The sequence below is a fragment of the Sus scrofa genome, chromosome 2 (assembly GCF_054392235.1).
Source record: "Sus scrofa isolate SSC_HxYL_T2T_F1_AM1 chromosome 2, Sscrofa_HxYL_maternal_Yorkshire_Landrace_v2.0, whole genome shotgun sequence".
Lineage (NCBI taxonomy): Eukaryota > Metazoa > Chordata > Mammalia > Artiodactyla > Suidae > Sus > Sus scrofa.
The window spans coordinates 106,675,831-106,690,682 of NC_139384.1; the positions used below are offsets into that span (position 1 = coordinate 106,675,831).

Sequence of the window (14,852 nt, forward strand, 5' to 3'; positions counted from 1 at the left end):
ATGTCCTTGGTTATCACTAATGAGATGGTCATATTCATTTCTTTGCTATTGTACTTAATGGTTATCAACTATCTTTATAAGCAGTGGATGCAGAGAATAAACACACTTGTTTAAACCATCCTGCTTGTGTTATTTTGGCTTCTACTACAGATAAATAATACTATAGACATTTCAAATTCCCAATGACTAGGAGATAGTCAAATCAATAATGGCTACATAATACATAAAGAATGGATGCAAATTTTATAGCAAAGAAATTAATTATTAATTTATATCTGCTTACTGTAACAAAAATTTTGTTGTCAGCTTTTTCTGAAGTTTAACAATGCTAGGCCAAGACTGGATAAATTGTGTTTCAAAATATCACTACTTAAGGTAAAAAATGCTACTCAAACAATTATATTATTTAATGTTTATGAATGTTATACAATCTGTTTTATATATAGTAATTTGTGTTCTACTCTCTCTACATGACAGTCTAGCATAGTTATTGTAGCTTATATCACTATATATCTAGCAATATTAAAATGAATTTTTAGCAATTAAAAACAGCAATATTTTCCATATTGCAAAGGCTTTGCTGAAAAGTCAGAAGTGAATATATTATCAAAAGTAATTATTTCCAAAACTGAATTTATCCTGCACTGCATAAATGACTCAACAATGAAAATTTTGTTCAAAAAGTGTGCATATAAAAGGCTTTGTCCTGGGAATGTAGCTCTCAGTAGCTCACTATCTAGGTTGAAAATGGCTATGCAGGGTCGTATGTCCTATTTTTCCATGCCTGCAGTAAAGATACAATATGGGAATTCAGCTTGGTAATTACTAATACACCACACAGACACAATTACACCCTGTGTGAGGCATGAAGGAATCACTTGTGGTCTGCATCCGTTACAAAGAGCAGTAGGGGGCCACCGTGCAAGATGACAAAATGCTTTACAAGACGGAAGGGGACCAGAAGAGTCGATGTACACAGATACAAGGACCTTGATTCTTCTCGCAGTGATTTAAGTCTCTTTCCATCAATTATTGTTCTTTGTCTCAAGAGTCTTATCACCAGCAGCATTACAGGAACTGAACATAACAATGCTCAGACCCATATAACCCCGTGAACTGTGCTGACATTTCCACACCCTGTTGCTATGTTTGACCTGGTTATTCAGATTACTTAAGCAAAACAAAATGAAGAAAAAAAAAAAAAAGCATTACCATTGCAAAACTGGCCTACGTATTTTTTTAATGGCTTACTCAGAATTCCATTTCTCTAAACTGAAAGCCATCCTACATTCGAAATGTTATTTTTCAAAGTAGTTTACACTCTATTTAAAAACTGAAAAGTGAAAATCTGCTTGGATGAAAACTATAATTGTAAAAAAGAGACTAAATATTGGTATAACAAGGGGATTATATGCTTAACACGAGAATTTTACATCTAAGGGAACCAAACTAAAATAAGTCAGCTGCTCTCTTTAGCTACAATGAGTCACAGGAATAATTTTCTTTCTGCAAAACTCTTTAAAGTTTTGAATTTAATTGCAAGCAGTAAGCGTTTTTTATTATAACAGTTTCCTCTTAATTATTACATGATGCACATTATTTTACAATACTTTCATTTAAGATGCTCTTTTAAAATACATGTTATAATTATGAATTTTTAAGACCTTAGGAAAGTTGGTTAGTGATGGCAGTTTGTCAGGTCCTGTGAAACAAAGCCTAGTCTTTCAGAAAATGTTTACAACCTATGAGAAAAAAATGTATCCTGGGGCTAAAATGTTTATTGGCACCTCGAAGTCTGAAGAGAGAGTCAGGCCTGTGGTTTTTGGAGGGCACTTTATCATCGCCCGCATTCTCAAAGGTTTCTCTGAATGAATAGAACTGGATTACTCAGCCTTCTATTCCACGCCTATTCCTCTCCATTTTCCTTGGCACGACTGAGAGCCAGGCTATTTTTAGTTAGGCAGTTTTCTATTTTTAGACAACTACCAGTTAGAAGACATTTGTTAGGAAAAAATTTAAAAACACACACACACACAAAGGGAGGAGGGAAAGAAGCTTCCCTTCACATATTGTAAAGCAGCCTTCAACCTGTAACTCCAGGCATTTCAGCTGCTTTCAATCTTGAAAAAATAAAGAAAAATTCAGAGTTCAGGGTTTTAAAAATAAACGTTCCCTCTGGCAAACAGACCAAAATACAACAAGCTGTTACTATGTGAAACAGCGACTACAAAAACAAAGAACATTCTCCAATGATTAAACTGCGAGAAAAGTTGTAGAACGATTAGGTTATAAGAATGTTACACAGGCATGTAACAATTTTCCAGACTCTGAGCCAGATGTATCATGTTTTGAATTTAGAGGCAGGAGGGGGGAAACTCATCTGTAAAGTTAAAAGGAGGATGTGGGATGTAACTTTAAGGTTTCCTTTCTCAACACCAGAGACCCTATTTTATCAAACTTAAAGGTAATTTTAGATTCACCGCATTTTTCAAACATTTGTATTCTATAGAATTTCTTTAAAAATTATAACCACATGTTAACAGAGAAACCATATATTAAAAAATCCAATGCCCATGGGAAACAAAAATAAAGGCCGCTTTATATACATATACACAGAGGTGTGTCTGTGTGTACACATTTATATATCTCTAGATCATTACCTTTATTCTCACTTCTACTTTAAATGGGGATAAGTAACTTGCTGACCAGTTTAGCCTATAAACTTATTCTACTTATCATTCAAAGTTGTGCTTTCATGTATAATCCACCATGAGCTAGATGCCCTCAAGAGCTCACTATTGTAATTACTTTCTTTTGCTTCAGATATCCCACTGCACTCTCAGACTTATTGTGGTTCAGATTGTTGGGTAGGATAGTCCCAGGTACATCACCAGTAAATAGCACAATGTTTGGCACGATGTTCATCAGTAGCTGCTAAATGAGAGAAAACAAATACTCTGTATATTGTGTTCACAGTGGGGTGTGGGCCCTGGAAGGCAGTGGATGTGTCATAATAATTGTGGCATTTCTCATGAATTCAGCATAATTCCTTGCATGTAGAGAATGTTTCACAAATACTTGTGGGGAAAAAAATCAATTCATTGGCCTTCATTAGATCTTCTTAATTTATATAAATGCTACTGTTATTTATATTGATATTTATTACATGATATGATTGTTAATAGAAAATGCTATATAGTTATTCCCAAATTAAGAATTTGCTGCTTCTGTCCTTTGGGAAAACATTTTAACTACCTGAACTTGTCCCTTGCCGTTGAAAATAAAAATACCTTGTCTAACTTAACAGTTTACAATGGGTTCTGACATCCTTTACAGCCTGTCATCGTCATGGCAGTCCAGTGAGGAAGGATGGGTCAGGGTTGAAAATACTAACTCAGAGGAGGAATCTGAAGCCTAGGAAGGTTAAATAACTTGCCCCAGGTTAGAGAACTAGTATGTGGTGTAGCCATCACTAGAACTTCATTTCTCTCCAAATTCATGGGGCTTTTGAAGTTCTTTTTCCTAAATGTAAAATTTAAAAGTTGACCTCTCATGATAGTGCTTCAACAACATTCTTTAGGAAAATCACTGCAGCTTTCTTTTTTCCCACGTGAAATTAATTCAGAACCACCACATTTAAGGAGAACTCAGTCAATGAAGCCCGGATGAAGATAAAATTCCTTGCATACCTAATCAGGAAAAATGAGAAGAACCTGTGCACGCCTGCACGTTCTCTTCCTGGTGGAAAAGTTGAGAACTGACCTGGCTTGTTTCTGCTCCCCTCCAACTCTTCCTTCCTGTCCCTTTCTCCGTCTTCTCTTCCTCCGCAGGGTAATTTCAGTTTCAGTGTTCCCTCCAACCTCTCATCTCGCTTCACAGAATCCCATTTACTTTAACAAATACTCTGTTCCTGGGAAGTCAATGATGACTGAGTGACTCAGCTTTCCTGATTGCTTCCCTCTACCCTGGTACAGACCCCTACACAGCCAGGGATGAGGTGGCCCAAGCGGCCTCGCCAGTTTACATCCCTCTTACTAGGCTGTATCCATCAAACATCATGCTAGTTACCTCAGTGAATAAGAGCACCAGGTTGGCTGGTTTCACCCCTCTATCAGGGTTGCCCCAAAGAAAGTTTATGGCACGATGAACACTTCTGTACCTGTCCTGACTCAATGGGAGCCACCAGCCACATGTGGCTATGGAGCACTCGAAATGCAGCTAGTGAGACTGAGTAAACTTTTAATTTCAATTAATTAAAATGTAAATAGCCACATGTAGCTAGTGGGTACCTTAATGATTAGTGCAGATCTGTATCATTTCACCTGAAATCTGGTAATATTATCCAAAGAGAATTCACATGACAGAAATGACTAAAATTGTAATTGTCAGGCCATAGGCACTAAATATATTACTTATTTACAAATGTGTGCAAGTAACCTTGAAAGGAGTTTGGTTTCTGGAACTAAAAGGAAGAGAGTGGGGTTGATTTTAGATTTATAGCTCATTCTCAGAGTAACTCTCAATTTTTCTCTCCTAAATAGTTTTCTTGAGGTCATAGTGATGTTATTTGTTTACAGCTAAGCAGTAATTTGCATGGTACTACAAAAAATAAAGTTTCTGATTTAGAAATTCTGGAGTAAGAGTTACTATTATTCACATATCAGGTTTTTTGTAATAATGTTTTATTAGATGTGAGGAAAAAACCCTCACTACCTATTGTATAGTTTACTGTTTACAGCATTTCTTATCCTAAAACAGTGGCTCTAAATAGTTACTGAGTTTATTTACTAAAACATAAAGATAAGAGATTTAATTGATATGAAGAGGCTTTCAGAATCTAATTAACCTCCCAGCTAGTCATTAACTCTATGACCTTTAGAAATAATTGACAGGGATTTTTTTTTTTCCTTATTCAAAACTTCCATCAGGTGGGTAAACTACAGAGTAACACAGAATACATTAAGTGCCGTTGAGACATGACTGGATAACTTCCCAAACAGCTATGAATAAAATGAGATACATTTCCAATAAGATAATCTATCCACCTAATCTGCTGTATGCATATGCAATATTTGCCTAATTACAGTTCTTTTAATGATTGGGATTGGAGTCTTTTCCAAGAATGTCCAATGAGTTATTTTGATCATGAGGATATTCAGGAAAGCAAAGCTGCCACAGCTCTCTGCACCAAGAGCATACACCCCTAATCAATCACATCACACTTGCACACCGGGTCTGGTCCTGAACTCAGAATCTTCCTCAACATATGCTCTAGGGAGTCAGTACCAACTCACAAGGGAGAGGGCCAGGATTCACAGCCCTCACCATGCTGTGTAACCCCACGCTTTTGTACCATCCTTCCAAAAATCTAACACACTTTCAAGAATTAGTTTCACCAAAATTAGTTTTAAAAAATCTATTTTTATGGTGTGAGAAATGTTCAACAATGTACTTTCAAACACCATGGCAGAGAAAATAGATACCTAGAAAAGGAAGTTTAGATCTTTGCTACTCAGAGTCTGGTTCACAGACAAGCAGCATCCGCATTACCTAAGAGCTTGTCAGAAATACAGGATCTTAGACCCTGCCCCATGCTCGCTAAATCCGAATCAGCCTTTCAGCAAGATCACCTGTGATTCAGACAGTGCCACAGGCATTTTGTTTGAGGCCTTGTGATCTCTCTCATCGGATCCTAGCCAAAGTACCAACGTTGCTTCTCTTTTCCCCAGGAATCCATGTATGTTGCTCTGAAAGTCTTTTACTTTCCAGCAGGACTATAAATAGTATTTCTATGTGGTCTCCTACGCCTATCTGCTTTTTTCTTCCACTGCAACAACCTTTATTCATCTATGGTTTACTTGAAAGAAACTCACTTTTATTATTATTGGAATATATCTTCCTTCAATGAAGAAAACTTTGTAAATTTTAATATTTATACCATCAGTAAGTTGTTTTATATATACCTATGTATATATGTATATAATATTTATTAAATATCTACAAAGTGCCATACATTAAGCAAGCAGTTTGAGTTACAGAGATTTAATAAAACATCATTATGTCCTTCAGGGAAGGGAGATAGATTTATAATAAGAATTTTAAAAAAATACAGTGAGGCAGTTGAAATAATAAACATCCTTTGATTAAAGACTCATCATCTTTTATTCTGACTCTAGGCAGGACCCTGGAGTTACTCCTAAAAGTTCACTTTTGAATATTTCACAGTGATATACTTAGTACCAATCCTAAGGATGTAAGGAAGTTCTACTCTTTGTTATCTTATTTGATACCTTTTAAAACCAAAGTTACTTTTGTTTAGGGGCTATCAAGGACTAGAAGGCAACCCTTTGGTTCAAGTTTGCTGTCCAACACTAAGTTCTACGTGCCATGAAATCTGTGAATATCATTAAATATTGCCAACTATGATCCAGGCTAAATATTTTTCCCCTTTCACTCTTAGATATTGAGAAAAAAAACCATGAGGACTTTGGTTTGCTCCAGTTGAAGGTGGTTCATGTAAAATAATAATGACAAAATGGTGATGATTAATAATGACAAAGTAGTTACACTACTGACAAAAGGCTGTATTTTTAAATTTATTGTCTTTTCTGCTTCTACTATTATTAAATAATTTTCTGTTGACTCTGTGTTAGTACTAAGACATTACAGCTGTGCAATGAGATGAAATTCAGTTTTATTGCCTTATGCATATAACTTAAGTAATCTAACATGCACTTTATTTGTTCAGCAGTGATTTTCTTAATAAATGAGATGTGAAGCAGCTTTTCATGTTTATGAAATGTATGCAAATTAAGCAAGAGCATTACTTTTAAAAAGGAATGAATTTTCAAATTTGATATATAAAAATCCATTGTGGTAATGATGAGAAATATGAATACATTTTTAGATCCATTTCTTCTTTTAGACTTTAGGGAACAAATACAAACATGATTTATAAAAATTTTTTAAAGATATGTAAACAAAAATGAACATTACAATATATGATAAATATGAAAAACCTTTTTTTTTTTTAAACAAAATTCACTATTTTCTCATTTTCTTAGAGGCTTCAACACTGAAGGTTTAAATCTTTATAGAATACACTAATCCTTTCTTCATTTTTCAGTACTATCTGTTGCAAAGCAATTAGTTACTTGGTTTAACAGAGGACAGGGCAGAGTTACTGAGCTACTCACAATAACTATTTTAATTATAACATATCAATCCAAGAAGAATTCTTAATGTAGCTCAAGAATATTACTTCTGTAAGTTCCTGAAAAAACTGCTTTTCTGAAGAAATTAATTACTAATTATAAAGTTAAATACTGGTCCATGTTGCTTCAAGTAAGCTTAAAATAGTAAGAAGAAATACCTACCATCTTTCTGTTCACAAACTTCACATTTAAAAAAATAGCACATATCACTGAGCTTTTGCAGCTAGTGCTCCTGTCAGCCTGGACAACTCGCAGTACTTTCTGACCAGGTAGTAAGTTTACTGATTGACTCTGTGGTTACCAGAGTGGGGTAAAATGTACTTTTAGTTTTACGGTATTTAGTTCCAAACTGGTGTCTCTCAAGCGAATATTTATGCTCTGAATTCTAAAAGCTCAAGGCTGCCCAGCTCTTCACTTCTGAAACACACTGCTCAGATTTCTTACTGAAGAATTAATCCTGCTGGTGCCACAGAATTTTCTGTATGATCAATGCATTCTACATTTCCCCTTGTCCCATTTGACATGGGGCTAGTGGCTACTGTATGAGTACAGATCTAGGTTATCTTAGTTTTTGATAGTGTTTCATAAAATTTATCAAATTTTATCGACTTGTTTCACTGGAGCCATAAAAACATTTTTCATACTTTAAATGAGTAATATTATATGATATGATAATCACCTGGCGATATCCTATTATAACTTTTCCCCTGTTTATTTTTTCTACAAATATATTCTAAGGGCCTAACAGTCTGGAGACCTCACATTAAGTCCTGGATATATGATCGCAAACAAACTTCCTGACCTTTAGGAGTTTAAAATCTAGTGTGGGACAAAAATTGGATAACAGCTTCAATAGTGCTTTGATGGGGAAAACAGAACATATTATGACTGTAACAGGGCAACAGCTCCTAACACAAATTACGGGGTATTTCAAGGATGGCTTTCTAAATGTATACATTGAGTCTTGACTTGAATGAAGGATAAATAAAAGCCAAGTAAAGACCTAGTAAGGAATGAGAAAACAAACAGGGTTTGGAGAAGGTGAGGGATATAAACATAACTAGGTGGCTTGAGTACAGGTTGGGAGTTGGGAGCTGGGGTGGTGCTGATTGGAGAGAAATAACAAAAGCTGAGGCAAGAGAGGCAGAGAAATACAAAGGTCAGATCATTCATGGCCTTGTGAGCAATCGTAAGGACCAAGAGTCCTTGAGGGACCTTGTTTTTGTTCATATCTCCAGGCATTTCATGGCACTGAGCACATGGCAGGAATTCAGCCAATCTTTGTTCCGTGAATGCATGAAAGAATGAAAATTCAACAAATAATCAAATAAATAAGTGCATGTGTTTTTTTTTTAGGAAAAGTACTTGTGTAATATATATCTAAAAAGCATGCATCAAAATAATTTCATGTATCTACTTTTTATAAGTATAAAATTGTAACCTATTTAATTGGGTTAGATGTAATGACAGTTCAACTAAAAAAGACACATTTTTAATATTTTACATCTATTCTTGAATTCTGTAATACAGAGTTTGTAATGAAGTCCATTTCCACTATTTGATGCATTTGCCTTCCAACAATAATTGTTCTTAATTTTCACCAACTATGTAAAGGTGGTTAGCTTATTGATAACCTCTAGTAGCACTGTTGAACAATAACATTTATAAGCTACTTTAAGGCCTTTTCAATCCCAATTCAGGCCTTAATTATTACCATCCAAGGAAACTTTTGCTGGAATAACTGTCCTGAGAAGTCTTTAAATCCAAACAGGAAATCAAGTGACAGAAAACAAAATTTCATGTAAATACAATCTCTTATTCTCTCTTTCCTCTCTCCCTCCCCACTCCCCCCCTCTCTTTCGCCCATCCTTGCATCTGAAAAAGTAAGTAAATAAATAAAAGCCAGTTGTACACTACTGAGAGATCTGTGAATCAAAAGGTCCTTCTGCAGGAGTCACATCCATTATTTTGATTTCCCAGGGAACAGCAGGGTGCTTTGTGATTTATTCCATGTCTACACTTGGTCATGTGGCTACCTGCCCAGATTAGATGAGCTGCTTAAAAGAATCTCTGAGTCACTGAGGGGTAACAGGTTCCCTACTGGACAGGTGCTAAGTGATGCTCCCATATAGGTACTATGGTTAGAAAACCTGTAACTGGATGTGGGGTAACCTGTCTGGGCCTTCTGTCACTCCAAGGATCACTTGGAATGATCTGGTGATCAACGATCTGTTTTTTGTTTTGTTTTGTTTTGTTTTTAGGGCCACACTTGCTGCATATGGAGGTTCCCAGGCTAGGGGACTAATCAGAGCTACAGCTGCCAGCCTACATCACAGCCACAGCAACGCCAGATCCAAGCCATGTCCGCAACCTACACCACAGCTCACAGCAACACCAGAACCTTAACCAACTGAGTGAGGCCAGGGATCGAACCCGAAACCTGATGGTTCCTAGTTGGATTCATTCTGCTGTGCCACAACAGGAATTCCCAATGACCTGTTTTAAATTCTTGCTCAACTGTTTAGCTTAAGCCTTCCTTTCAAAAGTTAGTACGACACTAATGAGATGACTGCTCCTTTGCCTTCCAATTGTTCCCAAGCTGATTTACACCTGTTTTACATCCTCAACAAGAATGCCTGTCTTCTGGTTCAGTATCCCTTGACCAGTGCTGAGCATAAGCTGGTGGTTGCTAAGTCATTGCCAAGTGAAGGTGTTATAGGATTTAAACATGTTCTGTGAGACCTATGATTTTCAGCTCATCCTAAAGTGTGGTCACCCACCAACTCTTCCTTCAGGAAGAAGGCCCAGCATCAACTGTGAGAGAAGGAGGCAGCTAAGAGGAACAGGAGTGGAGCTAGACAGGTGGAAGAGGCAGTTCCTTAATACCGTCACAATCCTGGTAGAATTTCAACAGCCTCATAAGCTAGCATTTTGGATAAATGTCCAGTATACTTGTTACAGAGTTAAACACAACAGACTTTCTTCAAAATAAGCGCATTAATACAATAACTGTTTTTGTTTTTCTCTAACCAGTGGGTTAGAAATTTAACACATTTACTAAATATGGCATATTTATATATTGTATCTAAACAGATATTCAAGCTGCATTATAATATGATAATAAAAAAAGATTTCAGTCTGTCTATGAAGTCTTTGTAAGTCTCCGTGCCATTGTAACAGTAGGGCTAATTATCAAGCAAAGACATGATAATTACGAAGAGCTTTTTTTTACTAAAAGAAGGAATCTTTTTCAACACCCACACACTGCACAATTTCCTATGACCCTGTAACACTACTCTGGTATGGCCCAGAAATTTGTATTTCAGTCTGAATGCTGGGAATCATATTATTTCTCTCTCTGCGCCAATCTTTTTTTTTTTTTTTTTTTTTTTTTTTTTGTGAGTAAACTGTTTTCAGAGGGTTAAGGGAGAGGGGTAATGGTCCAAAAGGGAGATATAAAACTAATGACCCTTCATGAAACATACTATGCTCCTCATTAAACTTACTCAGTTAAATGTATTCCATTAAATTAAAATAAGTAGGATTTAAAATTTTACCCAGGAGTAGTAAACTACCCCCTCAGTTCTGTGTTAGATCCACTCTAAGAAGTGATTGCTCAAGTCCCTGATGTATCACAGGTTCTTAGCCTCTAACACAATTTATGTCTTAGTGTTCCAGAGGTTTTCAAACTTACTGTGTGTAAGAATTACTTGGGAAACTTGTTATAAATGTAGCTTCCCACCCAAATCCTCTCTTTTCCACCAGGATTTTTTTTTTTTTTTGGCCATGCCTGTGGCATATTCAAGTTTCTAGGCCTGGGATTGAACCTGAGCCACAACAGTGACAATGCTGAATTCTTAACCATTAGGCCACCAGGGAACTCCATCTACCAAGTATCTTAAGATACGATTTCAGTGAGCTGGACTTTGAAAAATATTCTATGTCTTTTTTTTTTAATGGTGTAAACTCTCTCAAGCTTAGCGTTTCCACTTTATTTCTTTACCTATCATCTCTGTTTTGCTAAAGTGTGGGAAAGCCAAATTGGTGACGACTATGTGATTCATATAGTTGAGCAGGGCAGTCCTATGTCATCTTAGATGTTACTATTTTTATCCAAATAATCAAACCATCTTTAGTTTTGATCTAGAAGAATATCTTTTTGAGAGATTCAAAACTTTATTGATGTTAAGTGCAAGGTAATAATGGAGTTGCTACTTTTTTTTGCTTTTTAAAAGAAAGCTGTGAAGAACTTTCAAACTCACTGCCTTCATTTTTGAGACGAGAAAACTTCAGCCCTGAGAAGTTGCTAATTTGTCAAACAGTAAGATTGTGCAAGGCAAGGGTCCAAATGCAAGCCCTGTGACTTTCAACCCAATGACCTTGAAGAAATATGGCTCAGATAATCCATCTGTCCAAAAATATGAAAATCTCCTAATGTTAAGTTTTAAATATCCTTTAACTCACACAGTATTTTCCTGAATGAAGCTCTCAAAAGATAATTTCATAGATTTTTAAACTCCTAAGAAAACAAATTTTCAAGTAGTTTAATATAGTTTTACTGCATTCCACATATTAAGGACTAGAACAGTTCAAGTTTGATGACAAATTCCAATTCAAATTTTTTGTCATCCTGCTGTGTTTGTTGTAATGATTTTGGTAGTGGAGTTTTGAGTATAGAGTTGTTTTGTGTTTAGAACTTATTTTATTTTTTTTAGGGCTGCACCTGCGGCATATAGAGGTTCCCAGGCTAGCGGCTGAATTGGAGCTGTAGCTGCCAGCCTATACCACAGCCACGGCAACGTCAGATCCGAGTCTCGTCTGCGACCTACACCACAGTTCACGGCAACACCAGATTCTTAACCCACTGAGTGAGGCCAGGGATCGAACCTGTGTCCCCATGGATGCTAGTAAGATTCGTTTCTGCTGAGCCAGGATGGGAACTCCCAGAACTTATTTTAAATGTGAGTGTGCACATATACATACAGACACACATGATGAAGCATTTATGAGATCTGATAACTGACTAGTTCTCTTCATGTTTCTGTTTATGTATTTTTGTGTACATGAATACAATATCTGAAATACATAATAGGTAAATTTTATAAATAATCTTAAATTTTGCCATCAAGGCAAGCCCACAGCTAAAATCCTTAGTCAATGAAAAAGTGAATGTGCAGTACTGCAAATCTGAAAGTATTTTAAACACATTAGGTCTACTTATCAACCACGTCTGTTTCTCTGAAATTGTTTGGGCTTATTAGGCAAAAAAATTAATTGGTTAGCTAAATACTTTTCAAGAACTTCCAATTAAGAGCAAAGAAATGAAAATTAATCTTAAGACAATTATAACAGGTAAAGGGAAGATAGATTTGAGAGGCAGATTAATTTGATCAGGATTACAACTAGATTTTTTGATAATATGGAACCAGTTTAAGCTATAGCAAGAATAACTTGTACTCTGGCAGACTGATTCTAAATACATACTTCTCCCCCACCCCGCACTTTTAATTAATTAATTAATTTATTTAGGGCCATACCCGCACGATATGGAAGTTCCCAGACTAGGGGTCGAATCGAAGCTACAGCTGCTGGCCTACACCACAGCCACAGCAATGCGAGATCTGAGCCGCATCTGCAACCTACACCACAGCTCACAGCAATGCCAGATCCTTAACCCACTGTGTAAGGTCAGGGATCAAACCCGCATCCTCATGGATCCTAATCGGGTTTGTTAACTGCTGAGCCGGAAAGGGACCTCCTAAATACATAATTCTGGAATGTTTATTTTCTCCTAATTTTGCAAAAGCAGTGACAATCTAGGAAAATATAAGTAAACAGTTGAGGAAAATAGATGGGGAGACTATATCTCTGTATAATGGAGACATAGACCTTATTATACCTCTTCCTTTTTGGTTTAGTATTCATTGCTTATGAAGGGTACTGTAGGACAATCACATTTATATGATACATGTGAGAAGCTTTTAAAATTGTATGGCAATGTTATTTATGCGAACAAATCAATAATATTTTTGAGTTTCAACATGACGCCTATTTATTTTGGCACAATAAAACAATGTTTTAAATCTCACTTTGATAAAATACTCAGTAACATTTAGAAGTTCATTTTCATCAGATATCTGATTCTGTGTATATTAATAGTGCATATTAAATTACATAATTTTGGGGAAAAACATTTCTAGGAGAATAACTGTCTTTATTCTTTTAGCAAGAATTCATTAGGAAGAATGAATTATAAAGAGACAAAATGAAACACAAATGTAAAGTTGGGTGAACTCATTAAAAAATCCTTCTCTTTGTGCTGGGAAACTAGTGTATACTTAAGAGAAATCATGAGAAGTAATCTAAAATGTGGGTGAGCAGTCCCCTGGCTACAGTTCCCAATTCTGGCGGCCTGACACTGTGGCAGACAACGATGAGTCATGAAAGATGAGGTTAATAATTTGACACAGGTGCTGGATTTCTCAAAAGGACCCGATTCACATAGTCCCTATTATCTTATCACTCTAACTTGCATTTTGAGGAAAGGATGGAGTTAATAGTTGGGGTAATAACCCCAGGCACACCTGTAAGAATATGAACATCTCAGGAAAAGGAAGGTTGTGCTTGTGTGGAGGAGGGGAAAGGGATGGAACGTCCAAACACCCGGGACTGCCTGAGTTTGGGGGTTCTCTTAGCACGCCTGCGCTCTCACCTCCACGATGTCTGAGTTCGTCCGGCTCTCGTGCGGCTCGTTGTACTCCGTGTACTTGAGCAGCACCTTGTCCATGTCCGTGCTGGCATACTGGAACAGCTTGTTGGTGCTGTTGAAGATGATCAGCGCGATCTCACAGTCACACAGCACGCTCAGCTCATAAGCCTTCTTCATCAACCCAAATTTCCTCTTTGTAAATGTCACCTGGGAAAAAGAAAGCAGGCAGGTTTTTCAGAGAGAGAGGGAAAAGGAAGCATGCCTTTAAAAAAATAAAAATACAGTACTTTTTTCCTTTGTAAAACAAAATGTGTCGTTGTCAGAGCCCTTGGGCACTAACACATTTGGAAAGAAAGCAAATAAATCTAAAACTAATTTCTGCTTAGAATTTGAAAAATGTGTGATTTCTAGCTTGTTGTTGAATGTGAACCTGTAAATGCCAGATTTAATGCCGGGCATTTTAATGAAGGTGACCAGAGAACTGTTCATGTTTCTTTGAGCAATTCAAGATTTAAAAAAGTTAATTTCAGCAGGTTAGCATATTCCTTAATTATAAATTTGGAGCTTATTTTTTTGACCACTTGAAGACTGGACATGATATTATGGACAGAGTATTTTAGTTAGATCCATGTTCAAAAATCCTCAAAATTGTTTAGTCTCATGCCATTTAACCGAGAGCAGTTGAAGGGGTCTGACTGTACTTTCAGAGAGCTGTATTCTGTTTTCTAGAAATCCAGCAGGGAGTTGGGAAGTGCTTTAGCCATAACACCGTTAGGGTTTTGTTTTCATTCTTCTGTGTATCTTTCTTTCTCGCCCAGGCCAGAAAGTGTATTGTTATCTTTGCCTTTCTCTTCTTTTAATCTAATCTATTACCAAGTCCCATAATTCCTTCCCTCAAAACGTTTCTCAGGTTCCATTCTCTTGTCTAT

At 36.4% G+C, this 14,852-nt stretch overlaps 1 protein-coding gene across 51 annotated transcripts in view; it reads right to left on the reverse strand.

The window, feature by feature from the left end:
• Positions 1-14,852, reverse strand: part of MEF2C (myocyte enhancer factor 2C) — a 173,686-nt gene that overhangs the window by 62,679 nt on the left and 96,155 nt on the right. For all 51 annotated transcript variants that reach the window (XM_021082274.2, XM_021082212.2, XM_021082155.2 and 48 more), the window contains 1 exon segment: positions 13,927-14,130. In XM_021082274.2, coding sequence (XP_020937933.1) covers positions 13,927-14,130 — 204 coding nt within the window.